A 20,338-nucleotide genomic window follows, 5' to 3' on the forward strand; every position below is an offset into this window, starting at 1 on the left:
CTGAGTTGAATGGAATGACTGAACCAGAGACTTCAAAAGTTCTGTGACAAGTTAGGATCTGACTTCCTGGACTTATGCAATAGGGATGAGAATTGTAGGGTGACCCTAAATGGGTGAGAGGTGCACTACATACCAGAGGCTACTACCCAGGTAGCTGACAGTATATGGCATGCACACAAGGGTTTTTTAAATGAGGCAAATCTCCATCCAGTCCAAATAATGATAGCTGTATAAAACTAGAAGTATAAGTATAAGAGAAAAAGTAAGGCCTTCAGTTGGTGAAAGTATTTAAATCATAGTGGTTAACTGTCAAAGCATTCACAACAAAGTGCCAGAGTCTGACATGCTCTTGAAAAGCAGTGAAGCTCACACAGCACTTGGTACAGAAAACTGATTGAGACCTCAAATTGATAGCAATGAGATTTTTGGGGAAAACTTCAGTGTACATGGAAACAATAGCCAAATGGTAATTGGAGGAGGTGAATTTGTCACAGGAGACAAGAAATTCAAATCCACTGAGGTAGAAATTGGAGCTCCATGTGAGATTGTTTTGGCAAGACTCAGTATCAGGGGTGGGCATAAAATGATAATTGTGTCCTTCTATCACCCACCAGACCCATATCCTGCTGTAAGTGAACACTGTATTGAAAACCTCAAGTCACTTGTACAAAAGTTCCCACTCATACTGTAATCACTGATGGAGATTTCAATCATCCAACAGTCATTTGGGTAAAATTAATTTTGTTAGTGGTGGGCATGATAAGATAGCCTGTGAAACATTAGTAAATGCCTTCTATTAAAACTACCTAGAACAGTTGGCATGAAAATCCACTCATGATGGATATATAGAGTGGTCCATTGATAGTCACCAGGCCAAACATCTCACAAAATAAGCATCAAACGAAAAAACTACAAATAACGAAACTCATCTAGCTTGAAGGGGGAAACTAGATGGTGCTGTGGTTGGCCCGCTAGATGGCACTGCCATAGGTCAAACGGATATCGACAGCATTTTTTTAAAAAATAGGAACTTCAATTTTTTTATTACGTATTTATGTAGTACATCTGGTTTCTGTACAAATTGTAAATAGCCTTTTGCTCCCTGTATTTTACCCCTGCCACCTTTAGAATTTGAAAGAGAGTATTCCAGTCAACATTGTCAAAAGCTTTCTCTAAGTCTACAAATGCTACAAATGTAGGTTTGTCTTTTTAATCTATCTTCTAAGATAAGTCATAGGGTCAGTATTGCCTCATGTGTTCCAATATTTCTATGGAATCCGAACTGATCTTGCCTGAGGTCAGCTTTTACTAGTTTTTCCATTCGTCTGTAAAGAATTCTCATCTGTCAGCACCTGCTTTCCTTGGGATTGGAATTATTATATTCTTCTTTTAGTCTGAGGGTATTTCGTCTGTCTCATACATCTTGCTCACCAGATGGTAGAGTTTTGTCAGGAGTGGCTGTCTCAAGGCTGCCAGTAGTTCTAATGGAATGTTGTCTACTCCTGGGGCCTTGTTTCAACTCAGGTCTTTCAGTACTCTATCAAACTTTTCACACAGTTTCATATCTCCCATTTCATCTTGATCTACATCCTCTTCCACTTCCATAAAATTGTCCTCAAGTACATTGCACTCGTATAGACCCTCTATATACTCCTTCCACATTTCTGCTTTCCCTTCTTTGCTTCGACCTGGGTTTCCATCTGAGCTCTTGATATTCATACAGGTGGTTATCTTTTCTCCAAAGGTCTCTTTAATTTTCCTGTAGGCAGTATCTATCTTCCCCCTAGTGATATAAGCCTCTTCGTCCTTACATTTGTCCTCTAGCCATCCCTGCTTAGCCATTTTACACTTCCTGTTGATCTCATTTTTGAGACGTTTGTATTCCTTTTTGCCTGCTTCATTTACTGCATTTTTATATTTTCTCCTTTCATCAGTTAAATTCTATATTTCTTCTGTTACCCAAAGATTTCTACTAGCCCTCATCTTTTTACCTACTTGATCCTCTGCTCCCTTCACTACTTCATCCCTCAAAGCTACCCATTCTTCTTTTACTGTATTTCTTTCCCCCATTCCTGTCAATTGTTCCCTTATGCTCTCCCTGAAACCCTGTACAACCTCTGGTTTATCCAGGTCCCAACTCCTTAAATTCCCACCTTTTTGCAGTTTCTTCAGTTTTAATCTACAGTTCATAACCAACAGATTGTGTTCAGAGTCCACATCTGCCCCTGGAATTGTCTTACAATTTAAAATCTGGTTCCTAAATCTCTGTCTTACCATTATATAATCTGTCTGATACCTTCTAGTATCTTCAGGCTTCTTCAACTATGATTAAGCTGTGCTCTGTGCAAAATTCTACAAGGCAGCTTCCTCTTTCATTTCTTACCCCCAATCCATATTCACCTACTACATTTACTTCTCTTCCTTTTCCTACTACCAAATTCCAGTCACCCATGACTATTAAATTTTCATCTCCCTTCACTATCTGAATAATTTCTTTTATCTCATCATACATTTCATCAATGTCTTCATCATCTGCAGAGCTAGTTGGCATATAAACTTGTACTACTGTGGTAGGTGTGGGCTTTGTGTCTATCTTGAATATGTTATGTCTTTCTAAAATTGGAGGTGAGACCATTCCCAGAAAACTAATCAGTGCTTCTTTTAAGAACTTTGTTTGGCATCTGTTCTGTTTCTGTATGTATGCTTGAACTGATTACAGTACTAGTGTCATCTGCAGAAAGAACAAATTCGACTTGTATATTCGATGGAAGATTGTTTACATATATGAAGAACAATAGTGGACCTAATATTGAGCTATGGGGAATCCCATATGTGATTCCTCCCCATACAGAACTGTCGTCAGGCTATAATAGTTGAATTACCAATTACAGCTTCCTGTATTATTTTGGTAATGCATTCTATTTATATCCTCTTCGCAAAATGAAAAGTTAAAGTGTGGAATACATAATTTCTACAGCCAGTGACAAATATGATGTCCTTTTTAAAAAAGTAATGTCCTATGGGAAAGATTGATATGACTTTTGAAGAAAATGGAAGCAACTATATGAATATCATGAGCTCAGATGGCAAACTAGTACTAAGTAAAGAAGGGAAATCTATAAGGTGGAAGGATTACATAGAGGGGCTACTCTAGGAAAATTAACTTGATGTAAATGTTATAGAAAGGAAAGAGGAAGTAAATGAATATACAGTGGGAGATGCGATACTTCAAGAAGAATTTGACAGAGCACTGAAAGATGTAGGTCAAAACAAAAGCACTCCTTACGAGAGCCAGCCATGAAAAAACTATTCCACCTGGCACGCAAGAAATTTGAGATAGATGAAATACCCCCAGATATCAACAGGAATGTAACAATTCCCATTCCAAAGAAGGCACGGGCTGACAGGTGTGAATAATCTCAAAGCATCAAACAATGAAAAATCCAGGATGAAATGTAAGAAAATTATGAAAAGGATAGTTGCTACTCATAACATAGTAGAGATGCTAAGTCACAGATAGGCACAACAATAAAAAGTCTGTCAGAAAGGAAGCTTTCGGCTGACAAGACCTTTGCCAAAAATAGACAATACACACACACACACACACACACACACCACACACACACACACACACACACACACACACACACGCACACACACATGTTAATGCAACTCACTCACATGTCCACTGTCTCTGGCAGCTGGAGGCAGACCACTACTACAGTAGTCTGGCATCAGCCACTGGAGACTATGGTCATGTGTGTGTGAGTGGCATTTGTGTGTGTGTGTGTGTGTGTGTGTGTGTGTGTGGATGTTTGTGTGTGTGTGTGTGTGTGTGTGTGTGTGTGTGTGTGTGTGTGTGCATTATTTATTTTTGACAAAGGCCAGGCTATTGTAGCAGGACAAAGGCCTTGTTGGCCAAAAGCTTGCTTTCTGAAAGTCCTCTTTCTTTTGTTGTGCCTATCTGTGACTCAGCATCTCTGATATATGGTCAGTAACAACTATCCTTTTCATAATATTGTCAAACTATTAGTTACAAAAGTCATGGCTGCAATGTTCTGACAAGAGTTGTTTACAGAAGAATGGAAAAACTAATAGAAACTGCTCTTGGGACAGATCAATATGTAGGAACACTCAAGCCAATACTGATCTTATGATGTATGTTTGAAGAAAAGAAAGGCAAACCTACATTTATAGCATTTGTAGACTTTGAGAAAGCTATTGACAAAGTTTATTGGAGTACTTTCTTTGAAATTATGAAGGTTGCAGGGATAAAATATAGAGACTGAAAGGTCACGGCTTATCCAGAAACCAGAGAGCAGTTACATCAGTTGAAGGACATAAAAAGGAAGTACTAACCATGAAAAAAATGAGACAATCTTTCAGCCTATCCTAAATGTTACTTAATCTGCACACTTAACAAGCAATAAAGGTAACATAAAAAACTGAGAAGGAATTAAATTTCAGTGAGAAGAAATAAAAACATTGAGGTTTGCCAATGACAATGAAACTCTCTAAGAGAAAAGGACTTGGAACAATAGTTGAATGGAATTGATATAGGCTTAAAAAGAGGTTATAAAATGAGCATCAACAAAAATTAAATCAGAGGTAATGGAATGTAGGTGAATTAGACCAGATTCTGCTGAGGGAATCAGATTACAGAATGAGGCACTAAAATGAGTAGGTGAGTTTTACTATTTGAGAAGCAAAATAAGCTATGATGACCAAAGTACGTGGATATAAATTGCAGACTGCCTATAGCATGGAAAACACCTCTGAAAAATAGGAATTTGTTAGCATCCAATATAAATTTAAGTACTAGGAAGCCTTCTGTAAATATATTTGTGTGGAGCGTAGCCTTGTGTGTGAAGTTGAAATATGGATTGTAAGCAATTCACCTAAGAAGAGAATAGAAGATTTTGAAATGTGGTGCTACAGAAGTATGCTGAAGATTACACATGCTGGCTGAGTAAGGAATCAAATTGGAGAAAAAAGAAATTTATGGCACAAATTAACTAAAAAATTGACTAAAAGAAGGGATCAGGTGACAGGACACATCCTGAGGCATCAATAGTCAGTTTGATAATGGAGGGAAGTTTTTTGCGTTGGCAGGGGGGGGGGGGGGGGAGAATTCTAGAGGCAGACCAAGGGATTAATACAGTAAGCACATTCATGTAGATGTAGGTTGCAGTAGTTATTCAGAGATAAAGAGGTTTGCAAAGAATAAAGTATTATGGAGAACTGCATCAAGTCAGTCTTCTAACTGAAGACCACAGCAGGAACAACACAAAGTATTTCTACTGCTCTGATGATGGCATGGTTAGCTTTGAAGCCACACTGTGTGACCGTTAGTATATAATTTTATTCTAAATACTGATTTAAGTGATGGCATATAGTACTCAGACATTTTGCAGGTTATTAGCACAGATGATATGGTATGGTAATAATTAGGTGATACAATTCCTTCCCATTTGCCTTTATTACTAAGCTGAAGAGGCCCTGATAATCCTTGTATTTAGGCTATTGATTCGTGGGCTAGTTTGTAATGTACAGGTAAATCTAACTGCTGTACAGGGACTTTAATAGAAAAATAACGTATGATACATGACATATGTTATTTTTCTATGAAAGTCCCTATGCAGTAGGTAAATCAGCAATCCGTCTAATAATTATGGCATGTTTAGGATCCAGATTGGAGCTCCTAGAGGAAATTCTTCACATGACAGAAGTGTGAGGGAACCTGGCATTGTTTACCAGTGTCAAGTTGGAGAAACATGTGGTGAAGTTAATCTCAGTGGCACAGGTAAAACTCCTTAATGGACCTGTAATATTAAATTATCATGTTGAAATAAGTGCTTGCAGTGAATTTTTATTTTAGTATTAAATATATTTTTGGATAATACATTCAGGCATTTAGTAAAAATTATGTTTTAAAATAACAAGCAGCAAAGGATATGTCTATTATTAAATCTCCTGCCAGTGATGACTTCATTAACTAATGATCTGTTAATTCAGTAGCTTCACATGTGACATTGGGGGTGTATGCCGCAAATCAAAATGTGAAATAAAATCAGTGCTGTTCACTATATGTCAGACAGAAAAGGGTATTTACTCTTTAAGTAGTAACAATGTAATGTATATATCATGGCTGATAGACAAAGAGAAGAACAAACAAAAATATAGTAATTATGAAACAATTAAAAGTTACTCCAAACTTTGAATCAGCAGAAAGAGTAGTGAACATTTGTTTGTTTTTTAAAGATAAGTTTCATTTTGATCCAGTCCCATGTTATTACCATTAAAGATTTTAGCTTAGCTCTACTTTTAATTGTAAATTTTCCTATTCATCAGAATACCTCCTTAAATAATTGTTAAAGGAGTCACAGTAAAACTATACTTACCCTCACTGTACGGTAATGACAAAGACTTATTGCTAAACAGAATCAAAATGTGTCATGTGATGCACACAGTCACATACATATTACAAGAAGAAAGACAGTCTTTAATCAGTAATTTCACTATGTAGGTCCCAGATGACAGCATAGTAAATGCAGCTTGAAAGTGAGCCAAATACAAATGTGGGAGTTTGAATATGGGAGAAACAAACAAAATAGAACATTTTAATTGATTAATACAAGAGTCTCACTTCAATTAATAAATACGTAACACTGTCACTGTCTTTTGTTTCAAAGGTCCTTGGCATCAAGAACAGAAATCAGGTACTTTAATTTATTGACATAGTTTTTACTGAGGGGCTTAGTGGGAATATCAGATTGTTGATCTGCAGAGCTGACAAGTTCCAGATTGAATTTATTCATACAAAGTGATATTTCACATTTATGTGTGTTTTCTTCACCTATAGTAGTCAGCAGTCTTGAACAACTGGATGGTACTTTGATGATCTATATGCAAAGTACTTGTTATTTTTCTTAGTTTGATAATGTTTTTCAAAATAACTGGATCAATATGATTTCTTTTACAGCTTAACAGGAAGCTAGATATTCTGCTTCTGTTGTTGACAAGGTTACAATTTTCTTCTTCTGAGAGATCCAAATTATGGTGGGTTCACCAAGTTTGACAACAAAACCTGTGGTTGATTTTCGAACAAGCACATCTCCTGCATAATATGACCCACTAAAAACAAATGAATAAACTCCTTGGAGAATTTAAGCCACGAGAGACTATTCTCATTATTCTCATCAAGTATTTTAAGATTCTCTTCACTGCACTCCAATGTGTCTTTTATGGTTTTCAGTGTGCTGATCAGCAATGCGCACACCAAGCATGATATCAAGTCTGGTTACCACTGAAAGATGGAACAAGCTTCCAACAACTTGACTGTATGGTACATTGTTAATTTTTGAACTGAGTCCCATGTCAGAGTACATTTGACAATCATGAGCAGGTTTTGCTGCAACACTGCAATTCCCCATGTAGTAATCTTCCAGCATAGCTGTAGCATATGCGTCTTGGTTTAAGAAGATAGAGACATCCTGAAACTGCTCTATTTGCAAACCTAAATAATAATTAACACTGCTCCTAGGTACATCAAGTTCCTCCAACTCATTCAGCAACATAGAGATGACTTCTCTGGAGTCTGATATAACCAGACCATTATCAATGAATGTGAATAGCTAGAATGATCTAGAGTCCACCCTCATCACTTACAAAAACATAGGAATATGCATCTGTGCTATTGGGTCAATTTTATTTAGCACATAGGTGAATCACTGATTCCATACTTGTTTGAGTCCATAGATATTTTTCTTCAGTTAGCATCATACTCTTTTAGTACCAGCCTCAAAGCCCTCTGGTTGTTACATATATACTGCAGTATCACCTACAGAAGAATGCTGAAGATTAAATGGGTAGATCACATAACTAATGAGGAGGTATTGAATAGAATTGGGGAGAAGAGGAGTTTGTTTATTTTATTGATTGATTTGTTTAACCTGGCAAGATTAGGGCCATCAGGCCCTCTCTTACATCTAACCAGGCATTCTACTTATTTTACATTCATATGTTTTAGTAGGCATGTTAAACTACATCTAGTACAAAAAGTGAAATAAACAATTTGAAAGGTACACCTGGAAAAATACATACATATAGAGTTTATATTCTTAGGTCACAAGTACTGTTATAATTAGACATTATTGAAGAGACAGATTTTAGATAGGAGTGCCGGCAGCACGGAGTATGAGGGAGACTCATGGTGAAGGGAGGAGAAGAATAGAGACATGATGAAACATAATTAAGGAAATATAAAGGAAAAGAAGATTGCGTGGCTAATAGAGAAAGATGAAGAGGAAGGCATCTCAGGAGCAAGATAGGAGACGCTAGCTTTGCTATTTGACAGATGAGGGGATTGTCCTTGTACATTAATTTTGTGGAGAACTTTGTGAGGATGATAGTAGGAAATGCTTCAACTTCTTCTTAAAAGCAGCAGGAGATCGAATTTTGCGCAAGGTAAGGGGCAGTTTGTTCCATAGGCGGACAGCGGCAACTGAGAAGGAGTTTGCAAAAGTTTTTGTTTTGTGAGTGGGCACAGTTAGGATACCAAATAAGAGTGACCTCGTGTTTCGATTATGATGACATGACAGGTTTTTAATCTCTGAAGCAAGGTACTGGGGTGCTTGCGCGATGAGGAGTCGGTGGAGTAGACATAGAGTGTGGTAGTCACGCAATTTGTCCGGCCGCAGCCACCCTAGCTCGGAGTATGAAGCACTAACATGATCATATCGGCGAATGTTGCAGGTGTAACGCACACAGGCATTCATGGTTAGCTCTAGCCGTCTTTTGTTTTCACTACTCATGCCTTGTTGAATCACATCACAATAGTGGAGGTTCGGAAGAACGAGTGCTTGCACGAGCTGGCGTTTCAAGTCCTGTGGAAATATGTTCCGAAACTTTTTGAGAGCATAGAGACAAGCAGACGTCTTTCGGCACACTGCGACTTTATTCTCCGCCCAGTTGAGATGCTCATCCAAAGTTACACCCAAGTTCTTCACTGTTTTCTGATATGGTATTGGAGTACCGTCGAGCAGAATAGGAGGTAGCCGTTCGCGGAAATCTGAACTTATTAATTTCTGATGGGCTATTAAGATTACTTGCGTCTTTTTTGCATTTAGTTTAAGCCCCAGGTTTTTCGCCCATCTCACTACTGAAGACAGATCATCATTCATCTGAGCGATTGCAGTGTTTACATCTTCAGGTCTGACGCTTAGGTAGAGCTGGAGGTCGTCGGCATAGAAATGATATTTACAGGAGGACAGAACCGACGAAATATCGTTGACATATAAAGAAAACAAAAGTGGTCCTAAGACTGATCCTTGTGGCACTCCCGAGGAAACATGTTTCCAGGAAGATTTTTCATTTACGCAGACAACACATTGCTGTCTGTCTTTTATGTAGCTTTCAAACCATCTCATTGCACTATCAGAGAAATTAAGCTGTTGCATTTTTCTGAGCAATATGTCAAAGTTAACAGTGTCAAAAGCTTTGCTGAAGTCCAGTAGCGTCAATATTGTTGCCTTTCGATTGTCGATGGCATATTTCAGGTCATCAGTTACTTTAATTAGAGCAGTGTTTGTGCTGTGATGTTTACGGAAACCGGATTGAAATTTGTCATATAGGCTGAATTCCTGCAAGTGTTCAGTGATTTGGTCATGAACAATATATTCAAGTGCTTTGGAAACAGCAGGCAGTATGCTAATTGGTCGGTAATCACTAGGCAGTTGCGGGTTTTCGATCTTAGGGATGGGTCGAATTAGGCTTCTTTTCCATGCAGTAGGATATATTCCGTTCACGAGGGAAAAATTAAATATGTCAGTTAAGACAGGTACTAAGATATCGGCAACATTCTTAATCATGGTTATACCGATACTGTCGTTGCCTATTGCATCAGAAGAGATTCTCATTATTGCTTTTCTTGCCGTATTTGTTGTTACATGTTTTAGATGGAAGGTATCGTTGTTAGGTATCCTGTTTGGGGATTCCTGTGGACGGTAATTATCAGCTGTGCTGGTATTCAGAGGTGCAGAGAAGAATTCATTTAATTCGTTAGCTGACACATGAAAAGTAGTTTCCGATTTTGCCTTTCCGACCCCCCAGCTACGGAGATTCTTCCATAGAGTCGTGGGCGGCAGATCGCTGCATACAAGGGAGCGAGCGTGCCTGATTTTAGCATTGCGAATGCATTGTTTCACTCTGTTCCGTAGCTTTCTATATTCTTCGAAACGCTCGGGTTTCGGATCTGCCTTGAAACGCCTGTGGGCAGCATCCCTATTAGTCATCATTTGACGTAATTCAGCTGTCAGCCATGGAGCAGGAGATTTTCTTACACGGATTGTGCGCACAGGTGCATGTTTGTCATAGAGGGCAGTGAGTTTATCACCAAGGTCATTAATTTTGCCGTCGATTGTGGGTTTTCTGATTATTTGATGCCATAGGATTTCTGAGCAATCGGCTGTTAGAGTGTCAAGGTCAATACGTTTCATGTTCCTACAAGTTATGTAACGCGATTTGATCCTTGGGGGCTGCACAGAGTAGGCCAGGAATATTACATCATGTGCTGAGAGGCCAGGGGCCGATGTTTGACCAACATCTCTTACTTTGTCAGTCTGTTTCGTTGCGATTACGTCTATAAGAGTATGACTGTGCGCTGTATGGTGTGTAGGTTGTAATGGAAGAATGTTCATGCTATTGCAACTAAACAGTCTTCTTAGGTTTATTGCGGAGGGAGTGTCTCTTAGTAGGTCTATGCTCAAGTCACCCATTACGATGACATGTTCGTATTGACACTGAAGTGAATGTAATTCCGACTGGAAAGAACTCATTGAGCTTATTTTTGGCGGCTTGTACACGACGCCAGTCAAGAATTTCCGACTTTGTATATTTATTTCAATGAACATGAATTCAGCCTCTTTTTCTTCAGCAGGATTTGACGTACATAAGACTTTCGCTTTGAGATCTGTTCGTATGTACGCGCCGACCCCGCCGCCTCACTTTTTTGATCTGTCTGCCCTAAGAAATGTGTACCCTGGGAGATGAAAAGATGCAGAGGATATGTGTGGTTTCAACCACGTTTCGGATAAGAGGATTACGTGGTAGTTTAGTTGGTTGGAGAGGAGGCTAAGTTCTTCGTAATGCGCAGGTAAAGACTGGACGTTGCAGTGAGCTGCTAAAAGCTCTGACGAGTTCTGCCGAGCAGCCTGGAGTAGGCTGGCAGACTGGTTTGTCCCTTTGTTAGGCACTACCTGCCGCGAGGGGCACTGGCCGCTGCTTCCGCCAAGTGACATACCACAGGGGTGTCCAAGATTTTGCATGCCCTGTTTGTGACACCGCGAGTGCCGAAAGAAAGGCGCCTGCTAAAGATTTCCTGAGGTTGCGGGAGTATAGAAAATGGATTAGTGGTATTCTGTGCAAGGAGAATATGACCAAAATAGTGACGGCTGTGTGTCACTGTGTATCCTCTGTCGTACGAGGAGAAATGTAATTAGCGTGTTTGAAACAGCTTAGGGTGGAAATAAGGGAGAAGGGAGTGATTTAAGAGGCCGATGCTGCCAGCAGAGAGAAGTAAGCTTAGTAATTAATAGATTATCGTAGGAAGCTAGAATTAAATTGAAATTTACTAAAGTGATACTGGTAGTGATTATCGTAGGAAGCTACAATTAGATTGAAATTTGCTAAAGTGATACTGATAGTGATTTTTGTTATGAACAATTTTAAACCGAAGAGATGGGTGATTAATGAACTAAAGGAGAGACTAATAATTGCAATAGAACTATTTCAGAATCGAAGAGAATAAACTGAGAAAATGAAAAAAGAATTAGCAGTAACTAAAATTAAGTAATGGTTAGAGCTACAGACACAAAAAAATAGTGAAAAGTTAATACAGTTACAAAAACAATTAGTTGAAGGTACAAATATGGGTATAATTAAAAAATTAATACAATTACAAGACTATATCTGAGTATTGGGGCTGTTACAATTGCAAATGGTGTTAAGTTTGCACTTTTGGCTCGAGTAGCTTCACTTAATACTATTCAGTTCTGTCATGTTTGTGACTGTCTTCTTTCCAGCTGCTGTCTTAATGATTACTCTGCCATCCTGAGTCCACACATTCTGAAGACCGAAATGGGATATGGCACTGTTTAAAATCTTTAGCCGTTCATGTGTCAGATCTTCCCTTATTGTAAGCCCTGTCCTTGCTAACTTCTTCTTCTGGGTAAAGATCTCTGCCCTTTTTCGGTACGAAACAAATTTAATTATTATTGGACGAGGTTTGGTGGCACCTGGTAATTTTCGTCCCACCCGATGGCTCCTGTCAATGTCTGCCTTGGTCACTTCAACACCTAATTTTTCACGTGCAACTTGTATAAGCAGGTTGTCCGTGTCTTCTTCCTTATTTTCTACTACTCCAAACAGTCGTAGACTATTTCGCCTTTGGTACTGTTCTAGTTCGTCAGTTGCGGCAGATAGTTTGACTTCCAACTCTCGTGCCTTTTTCTCGTATTCAGACACAGACTTTTTTAGTGCTGTAATTTCGGCAGTATTGGCCTCAACAGTTTCACGCATTTTGGCCAATACTGCTGCCGTTACAGTATCTGATATAGTGCCTGCTATCAGATCGAGATTGTTTTTATCGCGAAGCGCAGCGTTTACCTCAGAGCGGACCAGCTCCGCTATACCGGGAGCCGCGGCCGCACCTTCCGCCAAGAGCGGGCCCGCCGCACCTGCTGCTTCCCCGCTGCTGGACGCGCTGCTGTTCACTCTTCTGTTTACCATTTTCTTGAAGATATTGGCGGAGCACAGAAAAAAAAAATAGCACTACTGCATAGAACACTTTTGTTTTCACGATTTCCACTTGTACTAGACAACACCACCTGCGAGAACACCTTCGACTTCAACTAAATTTCGCGAGCCGAACTTAACACGTGTTACACTGCAGCCGCCATGACACACACTTTGTGGCACAACTTGACAAGAAGAAGGGACCGGTTGGTCGGGCATGTTCTGAGGCATCAAGGGATCACAAATTTAGCATTGGAGGGCAGCGTGGAGGGTAAAAATCGTAGAGGGAGACCAAGAGATGAATACACTAAGCAGATTCAGAAGGATGTAGGTTGCAGTAAGTACTGGGAGATGAAGAAGCTTGCACAGGATAGAGTAGCATGGAGAGCTGCATCAAACCAGTCTCAGGACTGAAGACAACAACAACAACATCAGTTTAACTGTATAAAAATGCAGTTTTAACATCAAACAGCCTCATGTTCAAGGTTTTGGATTCTGTGACAGATAAGATTACTCTAATGGATTCAAACCTTACCCCTGGACTGAAGATTGAAGGTTTCAGTGCAGTCAGTGTTGTGTCTCTGTTGAAATATTCTAGTAAAAAGTTGTGCTTTAAGTCTATCCACAGTTACATCTGTTTTCTTTATTTTCTGGGGGTTCAGTCATAAGACTGAGCCATGTAAATTCCAGGATGGAATAATGAAAATGTATGAAAATGATAGTTTGCTGCTCACCTTATAAAGGAGATGTGGAGCTGCAGACAAGCATAACAAAAAGACTGCTATACATTTCAATCAGTCTGGCATCTGTGGCTATAAACAGTGGTAATGTGTGTGTGTGTGTGTGTGTGTGTGTGTGTGTGTGTGTGTGTGTGTGTGTGTGTGTGTGTGTGTGTGTGTGAGATTGTATGTGGGCCACTTTAGAAAAATGTTTTTTAACCGGAAGCTTCACTGTATAGCAGTCTTTTTGTTGCGCCTGCATGCAGTGCAAAAATCCTTTATTTTGTATATATAAGAGAGAGGCTCATAACAATGTCTCATACATGCAGAGATTATATTAAGAATGGAATTTTTAATAGGCTTCTTTTCATTTTTGCCTTGTTTAATAAGTTTATTCCTATCTGATACACAGATTTTGTGCAATCTTCATTGACTTACTGTTTCGTACCGTTAATTTTGGAATTTGGATTATCTCCAACTGTTTTAGTTTCCTCGTCTTCTGCCTGATTCAGGCTCTCCTCTTCAGTAGGCTGTATGTCCTGAATGGTCTAGGATATTAGGAATAGTTGATTATCTTTCTTGACAATTTTCCCAGGTATACAATCCTTGTATAATTTGCCTATGAAAACAGTGTCATGATCTTTCTGAAGAAGTAAGTGCAATATGCTTTCAGCTTTGTATTACATCCAACCAGCAAACCTTTTTCAGCTTTGGAATGTTATCTGTTCTTTGGATTGTTTATATAAACCATCTGTCTGAATATCCTGAGTTCAGCAACATCACATTCCAGCCCTGTCCAAAATTTGTGAGGTGTTTTTCCATCAACACTACTTGTATCTGTTCCGTTCAGTATATAAATTGACATATCTATGGTTTTAGCCCATAATCATATTTGCAGCTGGTTAACTTGAAATGTTGTCCATGAAATCTCCACCAAAGTTCAGCTCTCATATTCAGTTGCACAGATCTGTTGGGGGCTGTAGACTACTGGTTTCTTTATGCATTATCCAATGCATTATTTTTATGCATTTCTTAATTAGTAAATTCTAGTCCCGTATCAGTTATAATAAATTTAATTCCATAATCAGCTCAATTATCAATGGTTTTTATGAAATATTTCAGGTGTCTGCCCACTTCAGAGTTAAGTTTTAAGAAATATACAGTTCACAAATGAAAATAGTCATCTTTTAACAAAAGAAAGTACCACAAACCACCAACTAAATTAACGTGTATAGGACTGCAAAAATTACTGTTAGTCAACTCAACTGTCTTTTCTGGCTCTGAGTCACTTTTTTGGAAAAAAAATTCCCATAATGCAATCCTAACATACACTTTTATCTTCTTCCTCAAATTGAATTTGTATGTCCTTCAAAAACTTTTTTACATGGGAAAAATGTTGGTGTGTAAGACTTTTGTGACATATTTTAAAATCTATGTTAGTGGCCATATTTGCCTGGATAATGTAACTTTTAATTCAATGGAATCTAAAGCTTAATGTTATAAAATTTTTCTTCATGAACTCCCACTACAACAACATCTTCTCCTTTGATAGCGTGTGTATTGCCTCATCAGATTTAAATGTTATTCCCAAGTCAAAAGCTACTCCATGTTAGAATAAATTGAATTGAGTCCATGGCATGTATAAAGCATTCGCCAGATGTTTTTCATTCCATCATTCTCCATCAAAGGCTAAAATTTTTATGTCACCCTTTCCTTTTGATGGATTAAACTACCGTTGCCATCAGAGATTGGGACTTCACCCTCATTGTAACTTGTAAACCATTCAGTTTGATTACACATGTTATCTGTAGGACTAGAATTTAAAACCATCCATTTTTATCCACTTGTTTGTCTGCTGCTGATGAGAGAATTTTGCTTAACAGTACATCCCTTCTCAATTTACATTCCCTCTGACCTTGATTTTTTCACATAGGATTTCTGCAATCTTTTTGCATAATGTCCAAATTTATTCTATTTGAAGCAAAAACTTCTACAGTTTTTTGCCCGATGGACAGGTTTATTATGTGGGAAATATATACCTGTTTATATTCAAGGTGAGGGTTATTCTTAATGTGATTCTATCTCTGTTGTTTACCTGCCAAATGCATCGCCCCCTTTGTATCTTACTGGAGATTTAGAGCTTTTCTCACATCAACAAACTTGAGATCAAATACTCTAGTGTTTGTTGACTAGCATGTGTTTATTCCCACACATTCATTGGTAACATCATTAACAACCTTGTTATCACCATAGAGGTGTAAATATTTTCACCTTGATTCCTCAAGCAATGTGCCAGGTCTCATAACTGTGAAAAGTAGGTAAGCATGGCACTTGAAAAATTCATTTTTAAGCTGTGTAATTGATTCTGGAGTAAATGTATGGTTCCATTTGTAATCTTACCCTCCCACACATTACCATTAAATTTATCAGTCTGTGAAAAAGTTTTGAAAGCTTCAAGATGCATAAGATACACAACAGTAAAACTTTTAACTACCTTCATTTTCTTTTTTATTGTTGGCTGCAGTTCTCACATCTAGGTGTACATTCTTGAGGGTGAAATTTTGATTTTGTGGGTTCCAGTTGATCTGAATAATTGCTATGACTTTGTTTAGTTTTATCTCATTCTTCTACATCACACTGGCTTCACAATCTCCATTTCCATAAAACCAACATTTATACTGTTATTGACAGAGTTAAAAACATGTCATTTAACATTGTTAACATATATTAATGTAGGCCTATAGTATCCTAATGTATTATATTGCTCAATGTTTTCAATTTAACACAAACAGCAAGATTACTGTTATTACTGTTCTAAATATTCATTTACAGTGTAAAAACAGTGACACAACAAATATGACTTCATGGCTTTGCTAAATTTTATGTTGTCCATTTCCATCAGAGGCATGCCCACAACTCGTAACATTCTGCGGTACTCACAATATTCCAAAGAGTTTACAAAGCAAAGAGTCTATAAACTTTCTTAACAAAAGAAGAATCTTCACCAAGTTATATCACAGTATTGTAAATGAATCCAGAGATAAATTTAATAATTAGCATTAGATTGTGCAATTAATAATATGAATTTTAATTTCATATATAATTTAATTTCATATATTTCTAGAAGAAGAAGAGTGTTAGCCATATTGATTGAAACAAGTTGATTTCTTTTTATACATTTTAGCCTGACATATAACGCATGTTATACAAAATCATATGAAATTCTTTTAGTGAAACAGCTGCAATAATTGTAACCTATACAAGATACAAAATACTTTTTGGTATTGGCTATTTCTATAAGGGAAGGTAATGTCAGAGGAGCATGTCCTATTACAATACCCCCTCACAAAATTTGGAAAAAGTATGTTTATAATATTTTGTGACAAGACTATAGGGTTTGCCATACAGTGAACAAAATGATACCAAAAGATAGATTATACATGTCTAGAAGTATGATACATAACATATTACAGTAAACATAAGAAAAATATCTACTATACAAGTCATAATCAGGATATGGCATTCAGATTTACAGACATGTGGAACATGCTGTCACAAGACAAATAATACAAGGTTAAAATTCCACCATTGCAACACTACACTATAGAAATAAATACAAAGGCAAGGTAAATTCTGCCGGCCGGTGTGGCTGTGCGGTTCTAGGTGCTTCAGTCTGGAACCGTGTGACCGCTAAGGTCACAGGTTCGAATCCTGCCTCGGGCATGGATGTGTGTCATGTCCTTAGATTAGTTAGGTTTAAGTCGTTCTAAGTTCTAGGGGATTGATGACCACAGATGTTAAGTCCCATAGTACTCAGAGCCATTTGAACCAAGGTAAATTCTAGAATTACACATTGTAAATTAGCGTCCATACATTCAATTCTTCAAAATCCACAAAAGAGAAGAGAAAAATTTCAGAACCTAAGTATATGACAGGTGAGCTGACTCAAAAAACTCACAATCCTGGGTACAGACCAAAATAATATACTCAGTCATGAGTAGGAATATAGTACAAAAGCAATCAGCCATGTAAACCAGAGTATTTAAGGAATGTTGATTCAAGAAGGAACAAAATAGTGGAAAAATGTTAGGGCCTAAGTTTACATTGTGGGGATTGACCCATGAGTCCAAACCACACCAACTGCAAACCAGCAAAAAAATGTTTTGACACAACAAAAGGAATAAAGCTCATAATTACATCAATAATTTCAATCATATGCAAAGAATAATTGTAAGTAGCATCTAGCATCAATCAAGTGTTGTATGCTCTCCTTGAGTACACACACACACACACACACACACACACACACACACACATACACACAGTCGCAATGACTGAGGTACCCAAAACAGTGCTAAGCATGAGTCTGTGCACAACTCAAGTCCCAATCAGATACAATATTGCAATACTCAGCATAAATACAGGCAGACATAGCCATAATTAGCTTTGAATGATGACACAATCCAGTAGCTTGAGGACCAAATTCAGAGTATGAATGCAGTCATGTATACATCTTGTTATATTGTCTATCCTAGTAGATGTCTTCCACACTATTTGCTAACTGTCCATACACACTAACCTACATAAACAAAGACCTAGAAGATTCATTTACAATTGACAGAAAGAAAAAGTAAATAAATAAGTAATTAAAGTTACGTAGTGCATTGGAAAGTCAATCCCCCCTAGATGTAGTTGACAGATGCTTGAGTACATTAGCCAGCACCTAAGATCTCTTGTAAGCCAATTGGTCTAGCAGGGTACAGCCACACAGCAGTGTGGGAAATGGATATGCCCACATCTTTCATTTTCCTCCCTAGAGTTCTCATCACACACTCCAAAGGGTACATAACTTCCTGTCTAGCATTAACATCAAATCCTGAAACATTGTTTTGTGTACTAAATATGTTATTCAATAGCTTCTTCAAATCACACAAGATATTTTTCAAAGTCAACTATATGGGATTGATGTCAGGTGTGATTAAAAAGTGGTCACATATGAAACCCTTAATAATCAGAGTTAAATGCAAAAAAAGGACCTAACAAGGTAATATGCCACATAGATATACTAAGATACTAGCACAAATTATGAATATTGTCCTATTTCAAAATTGTAAATGGATCTACTCATTTAGTCACATGGCATATATATATATCAAAATCTGAAGCACCAATTTATTACCAAAACATAATTGTATAGTGTATCATAGATTTTAACTTAGTCAATAGTTAAGACAGACCTTTAAAAATCACATCATCTTACATACTAAATTGATAACAAACAAAACACAGTTACATAGTTTTATGAATCTACAGATAGGTTTAAATTCAGTCAATGGATAAGACAGAAGCCTAGCAATAACATCATCTTACACCCTAAATTTGTGACAGACAAAACACAATTATATAGTCTTATGAATCTACAGATAGATTTAAACTCAATCAATGGATAAGATAGAACTCTAGAAGTTTCATGATCTTACATACTACATTCCAGACAAACAAAATACAATTATATAGTCTTATAAATCTACAAACATAGGGTATATTTTCTTCTAGACTAGGTATAATTAAGAATCCATGTTCATAGGTTTTGTCTATATACTAAGTGTTAAAAATACCTGAGATTTTACATACTTGCTTTGCTTACCAGTAGCTCCTCTCATCTTTACATGTGCAATAGACATTTCTACAAAGTTCTTACTATACTTGATCTTGTCTCTAAATGTTTCAGATATACCACAGATTGGGCAACCTGTATCAATCAAACAGTTCCCTTCCCACTGATCTATCTTAATCTTAATGTAAGGACATCCAAAATCTGAATCATTATCTCTGTTATTATACACTTCATTTAAAAGATCACTTTCAATTTCATCAAATGCTACATCCACACTATTTCTACAGGGTTTTATCAACTTTATTGGCATCACAGCATTATCTTAGTCACTCATGTTGTCAGGTAAAGATTGAACACACTGAATGGGTTTCATAGCACTAACATCACTTATTACAGAAGGAACACAAAATATAGTACTGTCATAATTACCCTTCCTACTTAGATCTTCTTTCACTCCATTCCACTAATTTGGGTACAAATTTTGACTAACCACACATAACTTATTTCAGAATGCACATTTATTTATGTCATCATCAGTTTGTTCCCAAATAAATTTCAAAAAGGTTTCACCTTTATTCCCTAGGTTCACTAACAACTCACCTTTACTGTTTGAATCATTACTCTGCATTACAATAATGAAAAACTGCTTTGACTGAACTGGTATTCCATGACTCTCACTTACATCATCACAAACATCACTTACTTTATCTGTACATGCAAATAACTTTGATACTTCATTATTCTTAAACTCCACAAATACCTGATACTCATCATCATCATCATTATCTCATATCATATTCTCCCAAAATTACTTCATCAGTAACATCATTAACAACACAAGTCTCATCACCATCAAAGTCACACACCTCACCTACATTCATTTGTAATAAACTACCTGTCTCAGACTCACCAACCTCAGTTATTCCTCAGTTCTCATTCACATCTACATCAAAAATACCACATAATTCATAACCAATACAGTAATCACCTGTTTTACATACATCAATAACACTGTTTTCTGACCAAGAGAAGAAATTGTTGGTACACATTGTGTCAAAATTCTCATTTCTCTCAAATTCTGGTTTGTGATTAGCACCTACAGCACTATAATTAAACATAGTAACCCAAAACTTTTGATCGAAACATAAATGAGAAATCTGATGTTCCTTCTGTTCAACTTCTGGTAACTGTGCCACATTATTAATACTGT

The 20,338-nt window shown here is 37.4% G+C and overlaps 1 protein-coding gene across 1 annotated transcript in view; it reads left to right on the forward strand.

Moving 5' to 3' along the window:
• Nucleotides 1-20,338, forward strand: part of LOC124614041 (integrin alpha-4-like) — a 560,480-nt gene that overhangs the window by 18,756 nt on the left and 521,386 nt on the right. The window contains exon 2 of the mRNA XM_047142871.1: nucleotides 5,685-5,803. Coding sequence (XP_046998827.1) covers nucleotides 5,685-5,803 — 119 coding nt within the window. The remainder of the gene's footprint in view (nucleotides 1-5,684; nucleotides 5,804-20,338) is intronic.

Source organism: Schistocerca americana, chromosome 4 (assembly GCF_021461395.2).
Source record: "Schistocerca americana isolate TAMUIC-IGC-003095 chromosome 4, iqSchAmer2.1, whole genome shotgun sequence".
NCBI classification, from domain to species: Eukaryota; Metazoa; Arthropoda; class Insecta; order Orthoptera; family Acrididae; genus Schistocerca; species Schistocerca americana.